Below are 17,886 nucleotides of genomic sequence, written 5' to 3'. Positions count from 1 at the left end.
AACGTCATTAGATATATATGAAACAATGTAATTAGTGCATCTGCACAAGAAAGTAATCAGTGTCAGTAAAACTATGTATTGGTATGAAAATACTACATTTTCCCACTATACACACACACACACACATATATATACATATATATATATATATATATATATATATATATATATATATATATATATATACATATATACATATATATATATATATATATATATATATATATACACACACACACATACCCCCACCCCTGCCTAAGCCACAGATGTGATCACCATAAAGATATAAAGGTGTATATAATACATCGCTCTAATCGGTATAATGGGATCGGTATAATGGAAATGTTGTATAGTTCGTATAATGGAAAGATATAATCAAAATAATTGGAATATGATGTAATCAGTAAAACAATCAATACCAAAAAAAAATATAATATATCCTTAATTTTCTTTTTAAAATCAAAAGACTTTTTTTACGAACGTCGTCGTGTATTTTCAGAATGACGAATCAACTTGTTGCTTACAGTTTGGTGCAGTGTTCCTATCAGGCATCTTTCCCCCTCCCCTCCATAACACGTCCAGCCCCCCCCCCCCACCCCCCCCCCCCCCCCCCCAACCCCCAGATATGGAGACGAAATCCCGAAAAAATATAATTTAAAAAGAAAATAGTTAAAAGGAGAATATTTAAAAAGAAAAATTTAAAAAGAGAATATTTTTTAAAAAAAATATTTAAAAAGAAAATATATACCTCAACCATTGTCCACCCCCAATCCCTGAAATTTTAACTGCTATCCATTACTGCTCTTCCTCCATCGTTAAAAAATGTCCGAAAGAAACTCTGGTTTGCCCTTACGATCATTGCCTAATGTAGCTTTAATTCGCACGCAAGTTTAAAGTTTCGACAACCTTGCTTCGTAGTTTTCTATTTTTATTTTAGCTTGCAAAAGCTAAACACAACAAATGGCTTCGTATGATATTTGAACTATCAGCTTTTTCAAACGCAGAGATAATCTTTATTTTTTTTAAATTTATTCCCCATCAGATAACTAACAAGAATGGAACAATTTCATACAATATGGTGCCGCACATGAAAGAAAAACGGATGCATATCTACTATAGACTTAACCACTTGACCCGAAGACTCTCCTAGAGCGATGAAACCTTCAGCGCGCAAAACACCGGGGCTATCGACAGTCTCTATTCTAGTCAAGCGGAAGTTACGTTAGGCATTAACTGCCCCTGGTGAAGACATCAAATACGGTAAGAAAATGTGGAGAGAATTATCTAGAATCTGCACGGACCGGGTTCTTTGAAACCCGAACCCTGTAATAATAGGGTTCGGGTGGCTGTGCTGGTGAAGTCACGGGACCGTGACAGTCTTTATCCTAACCTTAACGTGTCGTAAGGACATGTTTTTTTCAAGAGTTGTTGGGTATAGAGTAAGCTTGGCTAATCTAGTCTTTAGGGCTGGTTGTAGAGAGTTTGATATGAGAGCAGGGTGGATATGCAGGGGGTTTAATTAGGTGCTTTCATGTTGACCAAGGTTGACTGAACCCCTGTGATGGGTCACTGAGCCAGTGTGGCATGACAGTGAACCACTGTAACGTTTCATGGAACCACTGACACTATGGTTCACTAAACCACTGACACATAGGGAGGGTCCACTGAACCACTAATACGTAGGTAGGGTTCACAGAATCACTGTCACATAGGGTTCACCAAACAAATGTCAAATAGGGTTCACCAAACAAAATGTCAAATAGGGTTCACCAAACAAATGTCAAATAGGGTTCACCAACCCACTGTCACATAGGGTTCACCAACCCACTGTCACCTAGACAGATACCTTGAACCACTGCCAGCCAGACTAGAATACACAGACGGGGTGGTCTACAGAAACAACCAGCTGATACTTAGATATCTGAAACCCGAATCCGTCAAACTATAAAGTCTGATCAACCAACAGATAACAATTACCCGCACCCCTTCTCTCGCTTTCCTCTCTCTCTCCCTCTCTCTCTATCCTTCTCTCTCTCCCCCTCTCTCTCTCTCCCTCTCTCTCTCCCTCTCTCTCTCTATCCTTCTCTCTCTCTCTCTCTCTCTCTCTCTCGCTCTCTCCTTCACTCTCTTCTCTCATGAAAACTGAAAAAGTCGAGTAGTATTCACTTATTGAAATTTAATAAATTCATGACTTGATGAAAGTGAAATGTTGTTGGCGGTGGTGGTATTGATGATGGTGATGGTGATACTGGTGGTAATAATGATGGTGATGTTAGTGGCAGTGGTGGTAGCTTTGTTTACATTCATTCACACATTTCCCATTAAATACTCGTGTATTAGACTTAGTTTTCAAAACGAAAAATTTCTCATCACGACATTACATCGTAGTTTTTTTTTAACCATACACATCGATTTTTAAAATGGAATAACTAATTAAAATTCCTGGCTATTACATCATAAACGGCAGTTAACCCGTTAATTGTTTTTGTTATATTTTTAAAACATCGTAATCTTATCGTTAATGTTTATTCTGTTTTTTAAATAGCTTAGGACGGGGAGATGGGTGGAGAATGTTTGCTTAGAAGCACTGTGGGTTCTTAGCTAAGTTCTATGTAGATCTATCTATAGCTAAGTTCTATGTAGACCCATCTCTAGCTAAGTTCTATGTAGACCTATCTCTAGCTAAGTTCTATGTAGATCTATCTCTAGCTAAGTTCTATGTAGACCTATCTCTAGCTAAGTTCTATGTAGACCTATCTCTAGCTAAGTTCTATGTACATCTATCTCTAGCTAAGTTCTATGTAGACCTATCTCTAGCTAAGTTCTATGTAGATCTATCTCTAGCTAAGTTCTATGTAGATCTATCTATAGCTAAGTTCTATGTAGACCTATCTCTAGCTAAGTTCTATGTAGATCTATCTCTAGCTAAGTTCTATGTAGATCTATCTCTAGCTAAGTTCTATGTAGATCTATCTCTAAGTTCTATGTAGATCTATCTCTAGCTAAGTTCTGTGTAGATCTATCTCTAAGTTCTATGTAGATCTATCTCTAGTTTATTTGTATGTTAAACATCTGGACTACAAACATATTCCTGCGCTACAAATGACACATTCCCATGCTGCTTCCATCATCCTTTATTTACCTCCTACATCTGTCAACGTTTGGTCTAACACGACCAATTACCCACGGCCTAATTATCACTCACCTGCATCATTTTGCAAGATGCACACACACCCACACACACACAAATACTCCAACGACATTCTCAAGGCACGTATAATCTCTTACGACAAAACCGAGACATTTTTTGTTGCTGGGATGAGATGTACAACAGGTCGATACTCTGGTTTTCTTGTACGTCCGCGGGTTTCTGGTCCATCTACTCGGGACTGGACATCAAAGGACTGGACGCTAGAGGTCGCGTGAGTCAAAGCCATAGGTCCCGTCATGCTCCATTAAAGCAGAACCTCACTGGCCTCCCATAGGGGAAATGTGAAATACGCATGTAGGGGGAATTAAAGTATACTTCGGTTCAGATTTCAGATCAGACAAGTGAACTACAAGATACACAGTTGCCGTCGGTCTAACGGCTAATTAAAGTATACTTTTCTTCAGATTTCAGATCCAGATTAGTGAAGTACAAGATACACAGTTGCCGTAGGTCTAATGGCTAGAGTTCATGTCACCCCCCATCCCCCTATTTTGGCCTTCCGTAGCTTGCTAAATCTGACAATACCCTTACGTCATCGACGGTGAAACGTCAGAATCGTTCACGTCACAACTACTCCATCAAATATTCTTACCCCCCCCCCCCCCTTGATCGTCTCCCTGACCGTCCACAGCAGTGTTAAAGATGCTGGTGGGGGGGGGGGGTATGATGAAAACAAAGACAGACCTTCTGACCCCCGACAGAGTTGAAACCAGAAATCAGGCCATCGGTCAGTGTCACGTGATTAAAACAACGTGACCAGACCTGTCAGGACGTGTCCAGCCTCGTAATCCTTTTGTTTACGGCCTGTCAATCACCACGACGCCGAGGTTGCCATGGTGACGGAGGTCTCGCGTGATTCTGTGACCTTGTTCTGAATTTTTTCTCTCTTGAAGCTTATTTGAATTACATGACAAGGATTTTAGAATAATACATAAAACATGATACTAAAAACGTGTGTGACAAGGATTTCAGAAAACATAAAACATGATACTAAAAACGTGTGTGACAAGGATTTCAGAAAACATAAAACATGATACTAAAAACGTATAGGGCAATGATTTCTAAAACCATACTACTAAAAAACAACTAAAGAAAGCAGACAAAGTAATATCCTTGTTTTATCAAACTTCAATTTTTTTTTTGCACAATTTTTAAGCAAAAAAATTTTTTTTTTTCGGAAAAAGTTTTCAAGCGTAAATTTACAAACAAGTGTAACATTATATAACGCTGTGATATATTATACTAATGCTCGTGCGTATGGAAAATAATAATAAGACATGCTATTTAGCCTTAACATTCCAAAGAAGATTTCCTTTAAGAGAGAAAAGCTTTAGTAACAGATGCAGCAGAAACGCCCCTAGCAAGACGCCGACCTGGGCCGCCTGAGCTGTGGGAATATTTTCCTATTCTTCTAAAACTGTCTTTGATCCCCTCTCTTTTAAATCCCCCGTCGCTGTGACAACAATTTGTCGGCGTGGCACCAGCGTGATCAGCATTAGCGTGATCGGTATTAGCAAAGTAAGAGGGGGGGGGGTGGTAGTGGGTTAAGCACAACCGCAACCCTTTAAAAGCGGGCCTCTGATCAGGCAAGGGTCTTCTCATATGTCAAAAAAAAAATTGTTGAGGAATCAAAACTCCCCCCCCCCACACTCCCCACCACTACAGCGATGCTCAAGGCGAGTTATCCAGTATCCTGACAGAAGGGGCACCGTGTTTATGGAAACAAATCAAGTCTCGCCCTATCTCGTCAAGAACGCAACGCGGCGTCACGTCACAAATATTTATAGAGCCGCGTCACAGCACGTCATGGGGCCATGAAATTACATCGCTTTGTTCTTCTCTGCTGAAGACGTTTGTTCGAAACTTACCGGGACAGAAAAAGAAAAAAGACGTTGCGCATGTTCACGAGACTGCGCATGTTCTCGAGACTGCGCATGTTCTCGAGACTGCGCATGTTCACGAGACTACGCGTGTTCACGGGGCGCGGGGAATCAAACAATGTCCAAAACTCTTCAGCCAATTCGTGTTACTGGAAACTCGGATGGCCCTTTGTTTTCTGGCCATAAAACTGTAAGATGGCCACCACGAGCAGAGTTAGGTGTCCCCGGGGCGGGCGTTTGCCACGTCGTTAGCACGGGTACAAGGACCCAGGGGCGGAGATTGGGTGGCAGTGGGTCAAGGTCACTGCTGCCCTCACCCAGCGAGCAAAAAGACACGTCGTGCGTCAGGCGTCACACGGGGACGGCTCGGGTGGCGCGTGCTGTCGCTAATTGTTGACCGTAATCGTCCAGATGATGAAGTCATTAAACACAGGGACAGGGGGAAGGTAGGTGTGTGTGTGGGTGGGGGGGGGGTGATTTTTTAAATATACTTATAATGTATAGTAAGACCACGATAACAAATTACAAATAAGTATGCCAATCAGTGAAATAGCAATGAAAGTTGTAGCCTAAAGCCCACTAAACCTACATACAATAATCAGTGCAATAGCAATGAAAGTTGTAGCCTAAAGCCCACTAAACCTACATACAATAATCAGTGCAATAGCAATGAAAGTTGTAGCCTAAAGCCCACTAAACCTACATACAATAATCAGTGCAATAGCAATGAAAGTTGTAGCCTAAAGCCCACTAAACCTACATGCAATAATCAGTGCAATAGCAATGAAAGTTGTAGCCTAAAGCCCACTAAACCTACATACAATAATCAGTGCAATAGCAATGAAAGTTGTAGCCTAAAGCCCACTAAACCTACATACAATAATCAGTGCAATAGCAATGAAAGTTGTAGCCTAAAGCCCACTAAACCTACATACAATAATCAGTGCAATAGCAATGAAAGTTGTAGCCTAAAGCCCACTAAACCTACATACAATAATCAGTGCAATAGCAATGAAAGTTGTAGCCTAAAGCCCACTAAACCTACATACAATAATCAGTGCAATAGCAATGAAAGTTGTAGCCTAAAGCCCACTAAACCTACATACAATAATCAGTGCAATAGCAATGAAACTTGTAGCCTAAAGCCCACTAAACCTACATACAATAATCAGTGCAATAGCAATGAAACTTGTAGCCTAAAGCCCACTAAACCTACATTCAATAATCAGTGCAATAGCAATGAAAGTTGTAGCCTAAAGCCCACTAAACCTACATACAATAATCAGTGCAATAGCAATGAAAGTTGTAGCCTAAAGCCCACTAAACCTACATACAATAATCAGTGCAATAGCAATGAAAGTTGTAGCCTAAAGCCCACTAAACCTACATACAATAATCAGTGCAATAGCAATGAAAGTTGTAGCCTAAAGCCCACTAAACCTACATACAATAATCAGTGCAATAGCAATGAAAGTTGTAGCCTAAAGCCCACTAAACCTACATACAATAATCAGTGCAATAGCAATGAAACTTGTAGCCTAAAGCCCACTAAACCTACATACAATAATCAGTGCAATAGCAATGAAAGTTGTAGCCTAAAGCCCACTAAACCTACATACAATAATCAGTGCAATAGCAATGAAATTTGTAGCCTAAAGCCCACTAAACCTACATACAATAATCAGTGCAATAGCAATGAAACTTGTAGCCTAAAGCCCACTAAACCTACATACAATAATCAGTGCAATAGCAATGAAAGTTGTAGCCTAAAGCCCACTAAACCTACATACAATAATCAGTGCAATAGCAATGAAAGTTGTAGCCTAAAGCCCACTAAACCTACAAACAATAATCAGTGCAATAGCAATGAAAGTTGTAGCCTAAAGCCCACTAAACATACATACAATAATCAGTGCAATAGCAATGAAACTTGTAGCCTAAAGCCCACTAAATCCACATACAATTATCCTAACCTAGACCGTATGTAGGGTAGGGGGCCAATCAGTGTTTCTTCCAGACTTTTCTCTCCGGGGGGGGGGGGGACTTGATATGTTCGGGGGGGGGGGCGGTCAACATTCGCCCCTCCCCCCGGAGAGATGCCTGTAAGAAACTCTTGGGCCAAGGTATAACTACCACATATATTTAGGCTATATATCAGAGTTCCTCCTCTAAACTGAAGGCCTAGATCCGCCTATGTATTAGACGGTCACATGAACTCATCATACATTATTTACATTTCTTGTTGTTACTATCTACACGTCTAACCCCCAAAACATCGGGCTGTGAATGATCTTATATTCACACATTTTTTTTTAATATTTACAACAAATAACCCATTGCTATTTACACATTTTATTTTTTAATATTTACAACAAATAACCCTTTGCTATTTACAAATCTTGGTCATTTATCTTGACAACAACCTTTTTTTTGTGTGTGTGTGTATACAATTACGTCCCCGCCTTGGACTAGAAACTTCTAATTTTATGTACATCGATTCAGATGACGTAATGCACACCGCCATAACGCTGTGCACAATACGACCACCATCTTGTTCGCCCATATCTCCATCTCACACACAACAATAGCTACCATTTTGTTTTATCCGCAGGAAAACTGTTTTTTTTTTTAAATTAAAAAAATGCATATTTCCGGTCGGAAGCAAAATTGAGTTTTTAATCCCCATGTCAAGATGATTGAGAAAAGATTTTCTGAGATTTTTTTTCTCTTTCTTGTTGCTATTTTTATGTGAGGCAATATTTCACAGTCATGTGTAAATGTTGAATGGAGTTGTTCTGGTTGCTAGCTAGACGGAAGGGGGGGGGAAGTTCTGGTGTGGGGGGGGGGGGGAAAGTTCTGGTGCTAAATGAATTGTATATTCCTGATGTTTTACTGTGCTATAATAGTTTATATACATATATACACACACTATATATATATATATATATATATATATATATATATATATATATATATATATATATATATATATATATATGGGAACGGCGTTCGAGTCGGTAGAACGTCAATGAGTCCACCCAACTCTGATGGGTATCTAACTCACGTTAGGGAAACGAAGACGGCTGGGCATAATGCTGACCACACTATCCATTTATACGCCAATTTTGAAGCAGATGAACAAGCAGATGAATATATATATATATATATATATATGGAGGTGTATACATGTCAGGTCCCTTATAGTCAGTTACTATTCCAACAGACTTAGCAAGGGTAGCCGGACCTACGCCCCTCACCATCACTGTTCTAATCACAGATATGTCAGCAGAACGACACTTCTCCCCCCCCCCCCCCCTCCTTCCCACCCCAAATGTTACGCTTCTCACTCGACTGTCGGTTTTCCGTCTGTGTCACGTGTTTACAAACTTAATGTACCTTTTCTGTTTATCTCAGGGTTAACCCAAACCCTACTTCTAATGACGTCAATTGTATGAGGGTTAAGACACGTTAAGAAGGGGGTTAACCCGCCACGTGTTAACCTTAACCTAAGCCACGCGTTTTTACAAGTCGACTCCTTATAACATGGGTAATGAAAGTTTACTCACGATCATGTAGATATTCCTACACATCAGAATACATTTGTTGAAAAACTTGAAATAAATAAGTACGGTCAGTCAGAACACACCACGCGACATAACACAGCCACCTACAGCGTAGAGTGTCATTTTAGAGTTGGGTTTGTAACATTTTAGAAGTCCCTTAGTGTAGTGTATTTTTGTGTGAGTTGAATTCACCCCGTGTTATTGTAGTCCCCCCCCCCCCCCCCGCCACTCTCCAAATCAAATGAAATTTTAAAAACTGTGTTTACACGATATGATTTCACGGGAGACAACTGGGTAAATTTTCTTAAAAACTTGATTGAAGCAAGTGAGAACATGGAAGAAGACAAAACCGTATGCATGACTTCCACTGAAACCACGAACTACAACAAAATCCAGGGAGCATCTCAGTAAACTTTAACACCTCACGAAAAACAAAATAACGCGCCTCCTATGCTGATAGTGTACCCTGTGTCAGAAACGTAACAAACACGTATGGGGAAAAAATCGCTCACCAACTCTAGGTGCAATGTTCAAGTGAAACTGTGAAGTCAACAAACAACACACGTGTAGAGAAACACAAAACACAGGGTGGCCCAATACACAACATGTTGTAGCCCAACTAGCCAAACACACAACACATAATACAGGGTAGCCCAACTCGCCCAACACAAGAGTAACCCAACACACCACACAGGGTAGCCCAACACACAACACAGGGTAGCCCAACACACAACACAGGGTAGCACAACACACAACACAGGGTAGCCCAACACACAACACAGGGTAGCCCAACACACAACACAGGGTAGCCCAACACACAACACAGGGTAGCCCAACTCACAACACAGGGTAGCACAACACACAACACAGGATAGCCCAACACACAACACAGGGTAGCCCAACTCACAACACAGGGTAGCCCAACTCACAATACAGGGTAGCCCAACACACAACACAGGGTAGCCCAACACACAAAACAGGGTAGCCCAACACACAACACAGGGTAGCCCAACACACAACACAAGAGTAGCTTACTTATAACTAACGTACAAAAGAAACAACTAAGCGTATTGTTTATGAGTCCAGTTGAACTTAACATTTTGCTTAAAGGCCCAATGGAACTAAACGTATGTTTTAGTTTCTAATGGAAATAAACAAATCGTATATAGATCCAATAGTGATCTAGGTCTTCTATACTGAACTAGACCTAACGTGGTCTAGATATTAACTATACCTAAGACTTATTTTCTACACTGAACTAGACCTAACAGTGATCTAAATCTTCTACACTGAACTAGACCTAAGACTAGATCTTCTGTATTGGGCTAGACCTTACAATTATCTAAATCTTTTATACTCAACTAGACCTAAGATTTATCTAGATTTTCTATACTGAACTAGACCTAAAATTTATCTAGATCTTCTATATTGATCTAGACCTTACAATGATCTAGATATATCTATACATACTGAACTAGACCTAAGGTTTATCTAGATCTTCCACACTGAACTAGACCTTAGATTTATCTAGACCTTCTACACTGAACTAGACCAATACTAGACCTTCTCTACTGAACTAGACCTTAGATTTATTTAGACCTTCTACACTGAACTAGACCAATACTAGACCTTCTCTACTGAACTAGCTCTTAGATTTATCTAGACCTTCTACACTGAACTAGACCAATACTAGACCTTCTCTACTGAACTAGCTCTTAGATTTATCTAGACCTTCTACACTGAACTAGACCAATACTAGACCTTCTCTACTGAACTAGCTCTTAGATTTATCTAGAACTTCTACACTGAACTAGACCTTAGATTTATCTAGATCTTCTACACTGAACTAGACCTTCCACGCAGACCTTGGTTTGTAAATAAGGTAACAGCTAGGCTTAGAATGGCAGTCGGGGGTCAGCAAGCAAAATGAATGGAGCTGCATTCAAGTGATTTGCTGAACAAACTGAATAGACCTGACACCCCTCATATCTTGGTTGAACTCAAGCGTTAACGCGTGGACGACAGGAAGGGGATGGGGAAGGAGGGGGGCGTGGGTGGGATAATAGAATGAAAACACATCGGCCCATTTGAAAATAAAAAATGAAACACGTTAGTAAGTTAATAGCATAGACATAAACCGAGTCACGGGCATTACAGTAATAGTAGCAATAATTTAATTAAATATACTCTAGATTTTGTGAGATTTGCTTAAGAGGGGTGGGGGGGGCGGAATAAAACTTATGCAGGTTTATGACACATATTTTAGTAAAACAATAATGTATCTCTTGACATAGTTTATAAGAAATTACTTTAGAGGGGGAGGGGGTGTTAAAATTACCAGGCACCCATGCTGAAAACTATCCAGGAGCCCCACAAATCTTTGTATACATGACTTTATATAGTGCTAAATGAAACAATTTTGGAGAAAACGCATACGAGTGGGCCTTGGCTACATCCGACCGCACACCAGCCTACCAATCTGACACCGACAACAGCAACAGAGTTGAGAGTGTTGCTTTATGTCAGAGGAAAAGAGGAAAACTCCGCAAACAGAGACACACACACAAAAATACCCGGGCGTTCAAGGAATTACGTTTACTTAAACAAAAGTAAACACGGCGTGGGAGAAGGGAAAAAGTAATAATAAGCTCAAGACAAGTCTGTTTGTTCGCTAACCAACAAAAGGCATGCACGTTACACAGAAACTTCTACCCACCCTCCCCTCCCCGATCCTCTAATCTTAACTAACATCTACACTTCGGTTCTACGCTAATCTCTTGATCTCGCTATTCCTAAGCAAACATCAATGCCTTTATCCATATTCCCTCTATTGTTAGTTCCCTGCCTGATATCAGCTCCACCCTATCCAGTGGTCAAAATACGTTGGTAAGGACGCATCGTTTGAAATGTGTGCTGCACTGCAGTATTAGCAGTTTAAAATTAGGATCATACGTTATGAGCAGATGCTGATTACAGTATACACCACAAAAAAACGGTGATGATCCCACTTTGAGATTCACTCGCACACCGTTCGGTATAATCTGGTAAACATAAGTCTAAGCATGGGACGTGGTTCTTTTTTTTTTTTTTTAACTACTGATAGAGATCGTGTGTTAACAGCTGGGGTGTGGGGTGGGGGGGGGGGGGGGTGAGGGAGAGAGTTGTTGCACTTGCCGGTATTTGCAACACTGTTCACAATAGACGAAAGTTGTTTTTTTTTGTTTTTTAGCACAGGGGGTGGGGGGGGGTGTGGAGAGCGGTAGAACATCATTGGGGTGAGGAGTAGACTTCATTGGGGTGAGCGGTAGAACATCATTGTAAGGACATTATTGTGGTGTGCGGTAGAACATCATTGAGGAGTGGTGAAACATCATTGTGATGAGCGGTAATCAGTGATTAGCAGCTTATTGGTGAGCAAGGCTGACTCAACGAGCGTTGTTGCTAGCTAGTCTGATGTCGTGTGGTTAGCTATACAAGTTATGTGGCTAGCTAGTGTGGTGGTGTTGCTTGCTAGTCTAATGTCGTGTAGTTAGCTATACAGGAAATATTGTTAGCTAGAATGGTGTTGCTAGCAACTTCTCTACTTGCTAGAGCCATGTTGTTTGTTTACTAGACTAGACTAGAAGAGGCGGGTTTTACCCTTTTTGGAAAAGTAAGTCGTAGAGACATTTCAGCTGGTATAGTATTGAAGCTAGTTAGATAAATTAAACGTTTTGCAAGATATCAACTGCAAGATACTATGGGCAAGATCCTCCAAGTTGCAAGATCCTTAGTGCAAGACCCTATTAAAGGAAGAATTAGCGTGGTGATGATAAGTTAAATGTAAGATCCTAAAAGCGATATATTTTTCTGGCAAATAATGATTAAGTAAAGAGTAGGTTATGCGCAAGATAATTGTAGTAATGTTGTTAGCTTTAACACAGTCAGGTAAAAGCAAAGATAACTCCTGCAAATAGATCTCAATACAGATATAAATTGGGGAGCCTAAATACTCTCACTCGAGCTAATCTATTGTAAACACTCACCCAATAAGATGAGAAGGAACTTAGCCATGCTGGTCGGGAGATGTAATCCAACTTGTGAGGTTATCCAAACATTTAAAGAAATAAGATCACAGCAAATTCACACAACAGTTGTGTCCAGAGTTGAATGGCTACTCTCACAACGATTTCATTCCACTATTTCCACGAACAGTTGGATATTATTAATTTCATTAAAACACTTTAATTATAAAACTATAGTCTGAGCTTAATCTTTTAAAATAATTTTTTTTTTAAAATTAAAATTTAACTTTCACATTAAAAAAATAGAAATATAATTAATTTTAAATAATTGATTAAATTATCTGGATGCAATTTCTAAAATCACGAACGTTCACATGTCCAAGAGAATATTTTTTAATCCTTGTTTAGAATCGGATCAAGATTCGCCTAGCTTTGTAGGAGCTAGTGACAAAAAACACTGAACCTTTCCATAGACGAGCTATACAGTCGTATCCTATAGGAGTTAACCCGTCGTATCCTACCAGTGCTATCCCGTCGTATCCTACCAGTGGTATCCTGTCGTATCCTACCAGTGCTATCCCGTCGTATCCTACCAGTGCTATCCCGTCGTATCCTACCAGTGGTATACCGACAGTCGTACCCGAGGTGTACTGTCTGATCGTACCCAAACTCGCGCCACGGCCCTGCAGTGCCGTCTGATAGATGGCCGTCCGCAAGAACACAGTGGAAGTGGGGAGCGGGTTTTTTTTTTCCCTCCCCTCCCCCACCCCCTTTTCCCCCCCTCGTCCGCTCCACGGGCGAGTAACCGCCCCTCATCACCCGGCTCACGACGCAGCGAGACCGGCACACGAAAAAAAAAAATCACCTGGGGGAGAGGGATGGAGGGGGGTGGGGGAGGGGGGGAGGGGGTAGAAGAGACATTAACGGAGGAAGGGGGCGGTAACCCCACTGGCGTTTCGCGTGCCAGTCAACAACGACAAACCCCACCCACCGTGGAGTGGAGGGCCAGGCGAGGCGTGTGATTTGTAGTAGCGTAGCCAGCCAAGCGTGGCCATCTCGTTATGACATCTCGCGACGGTTATGAAAAGAAGGGGGGGGGGGGGGGGGGAAGGGACGGTGATAGGGGGTAATGGGACAAGTGTGATTTATTGTAAGAAATAAAAACAAGATCTCTCCCCTCCCCCCTACTTAAAAAAAATCCCAACTCATTAAACTATTGATAATTAGCTGGGAAGTGAGTTGAGTAGATCTCCATACCCCTTGTTTACCGGCCTTGTTCCGCTGTCGGCGACGCCGTGTAAAAATAAATAACGACCCAGTGCGTTCTAGCCGATAGATGGGTAACGATGTTAGACCAGCTCTATACTCGCAAGCCAGATTTCATTTTGCATCGAAGCGAAACCTCAGTTTTTGTTTTTATAACTCCAGTGTAGTTTGAAATACATTTTTTAAAGCGTCACTACAAGGTATCAGAAATCTGCTATTCAAGAAATCGCGACAAGCGAGTGAAAGCATACAAGGGGGATAACTCGGTATATTTTATATTTTTAATTTAGGCGCCCAGAGTTACAGTTACTTCCATAAAAAAAAATTTAGTTAAAAAAAAGTTCATTAAAAAATTAGTTCTAATAATAAGCTTTTATAAAATTATGCACTTAAGAGAAGAAAATTACAATAAAATTGCAATAATACATTAGTATTTAAATAATTATAAAGAATAGCAAGGGTCGTTTCTAACATTTTAGTAGTTATTCAGTGCATAACAATTATATTGACCGAGTTGTTTTAAGTTATTTAAACTGTTAATCTTTATATATATATATATATATATATATATATATATATATATATATATATATATATATATATATATAAAAATATATATATATATATATATATATATAGGCCTATATATATATATATATATATATATATATATATATATATATATATATATATATATATATATATATATATATATATATATATATATATATATATATATATAATATATATATATATATATATATATATATATATATATATATATATATATATATATTACCAAGTTTCAAAGAAATCAGTCTGTTATAAGTTGTTGAAATTTCGCTCGCCAGTTTCGATCCATGGCGAAGCACTAAGCTCGACAAAAGTACGAGGAAGCAAGTTAAAAGCTTGTAATTAGGGCTGATTACTTGGGTACATTTCTCTAATCGATAAATAAGCGTCGATAATTCTTGTAAAAAATGTATACAGGTCTATATATTATTGTTTCTAACCTAATTACTCTTGTAAAAAAAGTATACAGGCCTATATATTATTGTTTCAAACTTAACCATTTTCCTCAGCTAACTGAAATCCAAATCCAATGTAGAAGTCTTAGCATGTCAACAAATGCAGCTATTTTGCTGTGCGAAACCATCAATTATACCCACATTTTCTATTACAACATCTTCGTTGACAATACTTCTACAATATGGTCATTTTAATTGAAGACAATTCTTTAAAAGTTAGCGATTCGTTTGAAGATAACCGTTGTTGTTTTTTAATTTTACTTTTAAATTAAGTTTAGATGGGCGATTTTAATGTAATTAAATGGGTTGTTGAACATGTAATTAATGATTGGGAATTTCCCATGGCGGCGTAAGTGGTAACCAGTCTCGTCGGATGGCATAATCGGGAATTCCCATAGAGATGGGTTGTTTATCTCGATCGATCTCGAGGATCGAGTTAGGGTATGGTGGCGCATACAGAACAGTTGTGTGACGTAGCTATGACATCAGGGAGCAGGCTAGGTTATAGCGTGCATACTGTACTGGATGAACGCTCTAGACGTATCACCTAATCCTGTCAAGAGGTTTGGTTTAGGGCTAGGATCTGAACACTGGATGTAATCAGCATACAATCTTCTGGTTACTCGCAGTATGAAAGCACTGAGGTAAAATTTAGAAAAAACAAAACAAAACAAAAACGAAAAACAAACAAAACAATCGTGATTTTAATCAATTTCTTTAAACCAGCATGAGATTATAAGTATGATTGAATAGATATAAGTATGATTGAATACATCAGTATTGTTTAATATCGCGTTAAAATGAGAACGAGGTCGTGGATGGGGTGGGGGGGGGGGTATAGGGATTGTCACTTTGTAGGCAAGCCACATTACATCGTGTAGGCCTAATTACAACGATTTATTGGTGAATTTGAAACACGCAAAAAAAAAAAAAAAAAAAAAATCGTCGATTTCTAAATAATAGTGGCATTTATCAAGGCACTTACCAATATATTTACCAAGGCATTTATCAAGGCATTCATCAAGGCATTTATCAAGGCATTTATCAATGTAAGTTTACTCAGTGACTCATCTAATTTGACTTTTTTTTGCATTTCTTTTAATTAAACTAATAATTAATTATTCTTTAAGAGAAACTCAATGTGAATGGCGTTGGTTTATTTATTTTAATGACCAGGATTTCATGATTGAAATTTGACTGTGGAGTTCCAATTATGAAAAAGGTTGTAGCTGAATCATGTGATAGGTTTGAAGTTGAAATTACACATGCATATGAGCACACACAAGGGTATCAAGTTCAAAATTAATGAAAATTGTTTTTTTTTTACAAAAATAGTTTTTTTTGTCTCATTCACAGTTTTTACAACTACATATTGAAAAATAACTTTCTGTTTGGGAATATGTCCCTTACACACAAACTAAAGTTTTCGATTATGTTTGAGATTTTTTAATAATTTTTTTTTTTGCTTGGGTCGATGGATTTAAAAAAAAATGGAGCGGATATTGATATGCTTGACGGGTAATTGAAGTTTTTATTTTTTAACTTCATGTTGCCTGACGTTAATGATGAGGACCAGTCGAACCACGGGCCACGGTTCGAATCCCTGCACTCCACGCGTCCCTCATTAAGCTGTGGATGAGCGCAGGTTTATTTCATCTGGCGGTGTATTTAAAACCCAACCCGCCATTCACTACTTGACCCCGCGGAGGGGGCAAGGTTCAGGGTCAATGTCGAGCTGGCGGATGGGATGAGGTCACACGCCTCTGCTCGTCTGGTGCACGTGCACGAGATGGACACGAACCGTCGAGCGGCTCTTGGGCTCACGCACATGCGTTTTACGCAGTAGCGTACGCAGGGGGGTGGGGGGACAGGGGGGAGTGGCTGTCCCCCACCCTCTGGTCATTTTTTAAACTGAAAGTTTGAAACAATATTTGTCAGTAATTTTTTTTTTGGGTCGGCACAACGATGTAACTCACAAGATTTTTTTCATGCAGCAATCAAGCATATAGTGCTAGACTAGTGTTAAATCATGATACCATTTTGAGTGGTTTGAACTAACGGGGTCTTGCATTAACGGGGTCTTGAACAAACTGGGTCTAGAACTAACGGGGTCTATTACTAACGGGGTCTATAACTAACAGGGTCTTAAACTGACAGGGACCTAGACTGTCAGGGTCTTGATTTTTAAAAAAACACGGCATAAAATATAAATATATCCATCACTATATTAGCTAGTTAAAAAAAACTTGGTCTATTTGATGAATAGGAACCTTGCTTTGATCTTGTAATAAAAATAAACTTTTAATACTTTAATTATCACCCGAATAATCGCTCGATTGGTGCGTGTGCTTCAGTCCAGTTTTACTTACACACACACATTCACACAAAAAAGAAAAAAAAAGAAACGATGAATTTTACACACAACGACGAAACAGCGTAAAATATTTCAAGCAATAAGTTTTATAAAAAAATATTACATGACAACGACGTTATATTTACAATCCATTACAACAAAGAGAATCATATTTTATGCCCTCCCCACCTCCCCTACACCTCTAACAAAATCTCAGCTCACTGCTCCCCCAGCACCCCTCCCCCTAAAGCCCTCCCCCCCTTCCAACCCTACCCCTCCCGTTGTTTGAAAGTCAACACGGCAAGTTGGACGCATCAAACGACGTCCTTGACACTGATGCCAGAGAATGGATGACAAATATTGACATCCAGGTCATGGGGAGGTAATCACACGCTGATTACCTTGCCCGGATCACGTGACAAGGGCGGGAGGGGGGGGGGGGGGCGGGCGGTGGGAGTGTCACATGTCTATTAGCCAGAAAGACGTCTTCATTTTTTAAACTTATTTTTTCCCTTTGTGTTAATGATAAGGTAATGACCGGTTTTTTTTTGGTTGGTTTTCTAAGAAGATTAAATAATAAT

At 39.5% G+C, this 17,886-nt stretch overlaps 1 protein-coding gene across 1 annotated transcript in view; it reads right to left on the bottom strand.

Moving 5' to 3' along the window:
* The window catches only part of LOC131953920 (inactive tyrosine-protein kinase 7-like), a 201,620-nt gene extending 188,282 nt beyond the window's left edge, over nt 1-13,338 (bottom strand). The window contains exon 1 of the mRNA XM_059317379.1: nt 12,680-13,338. Coding sequence (XP_059173362.1) covers nt 12,680-12,707 — 28 coding nt within the window. The 5' untranslated portion in view covers nt 12,708-13,338. The remainder of the gene's footprint in view (nt 1-12,679) is intronic.
* Between the last annotated feature and the right edge of the window lie 4,548 nt (nt 13,339-17,886).

The sequence above is a fragment of the Physella acuta genome, unplaced genomic scaffold (genome assembly GCF_028476545.2).
Source record: "Physella acuta isolate Inbredline_101_S28 unplaced genomic scaffold, ASM2847654v3 ptg000964l, whole genome shotgun sequence".
NCBI lineage: Eukaryota > Metazoa > Mollusca > Gastropoda > Physidae > Physella > Physella acuta.
Note: the sequence above shows the minus strand (reverse complement) of the source record. Positions and strands in the feature narration are given on the sequence as shown.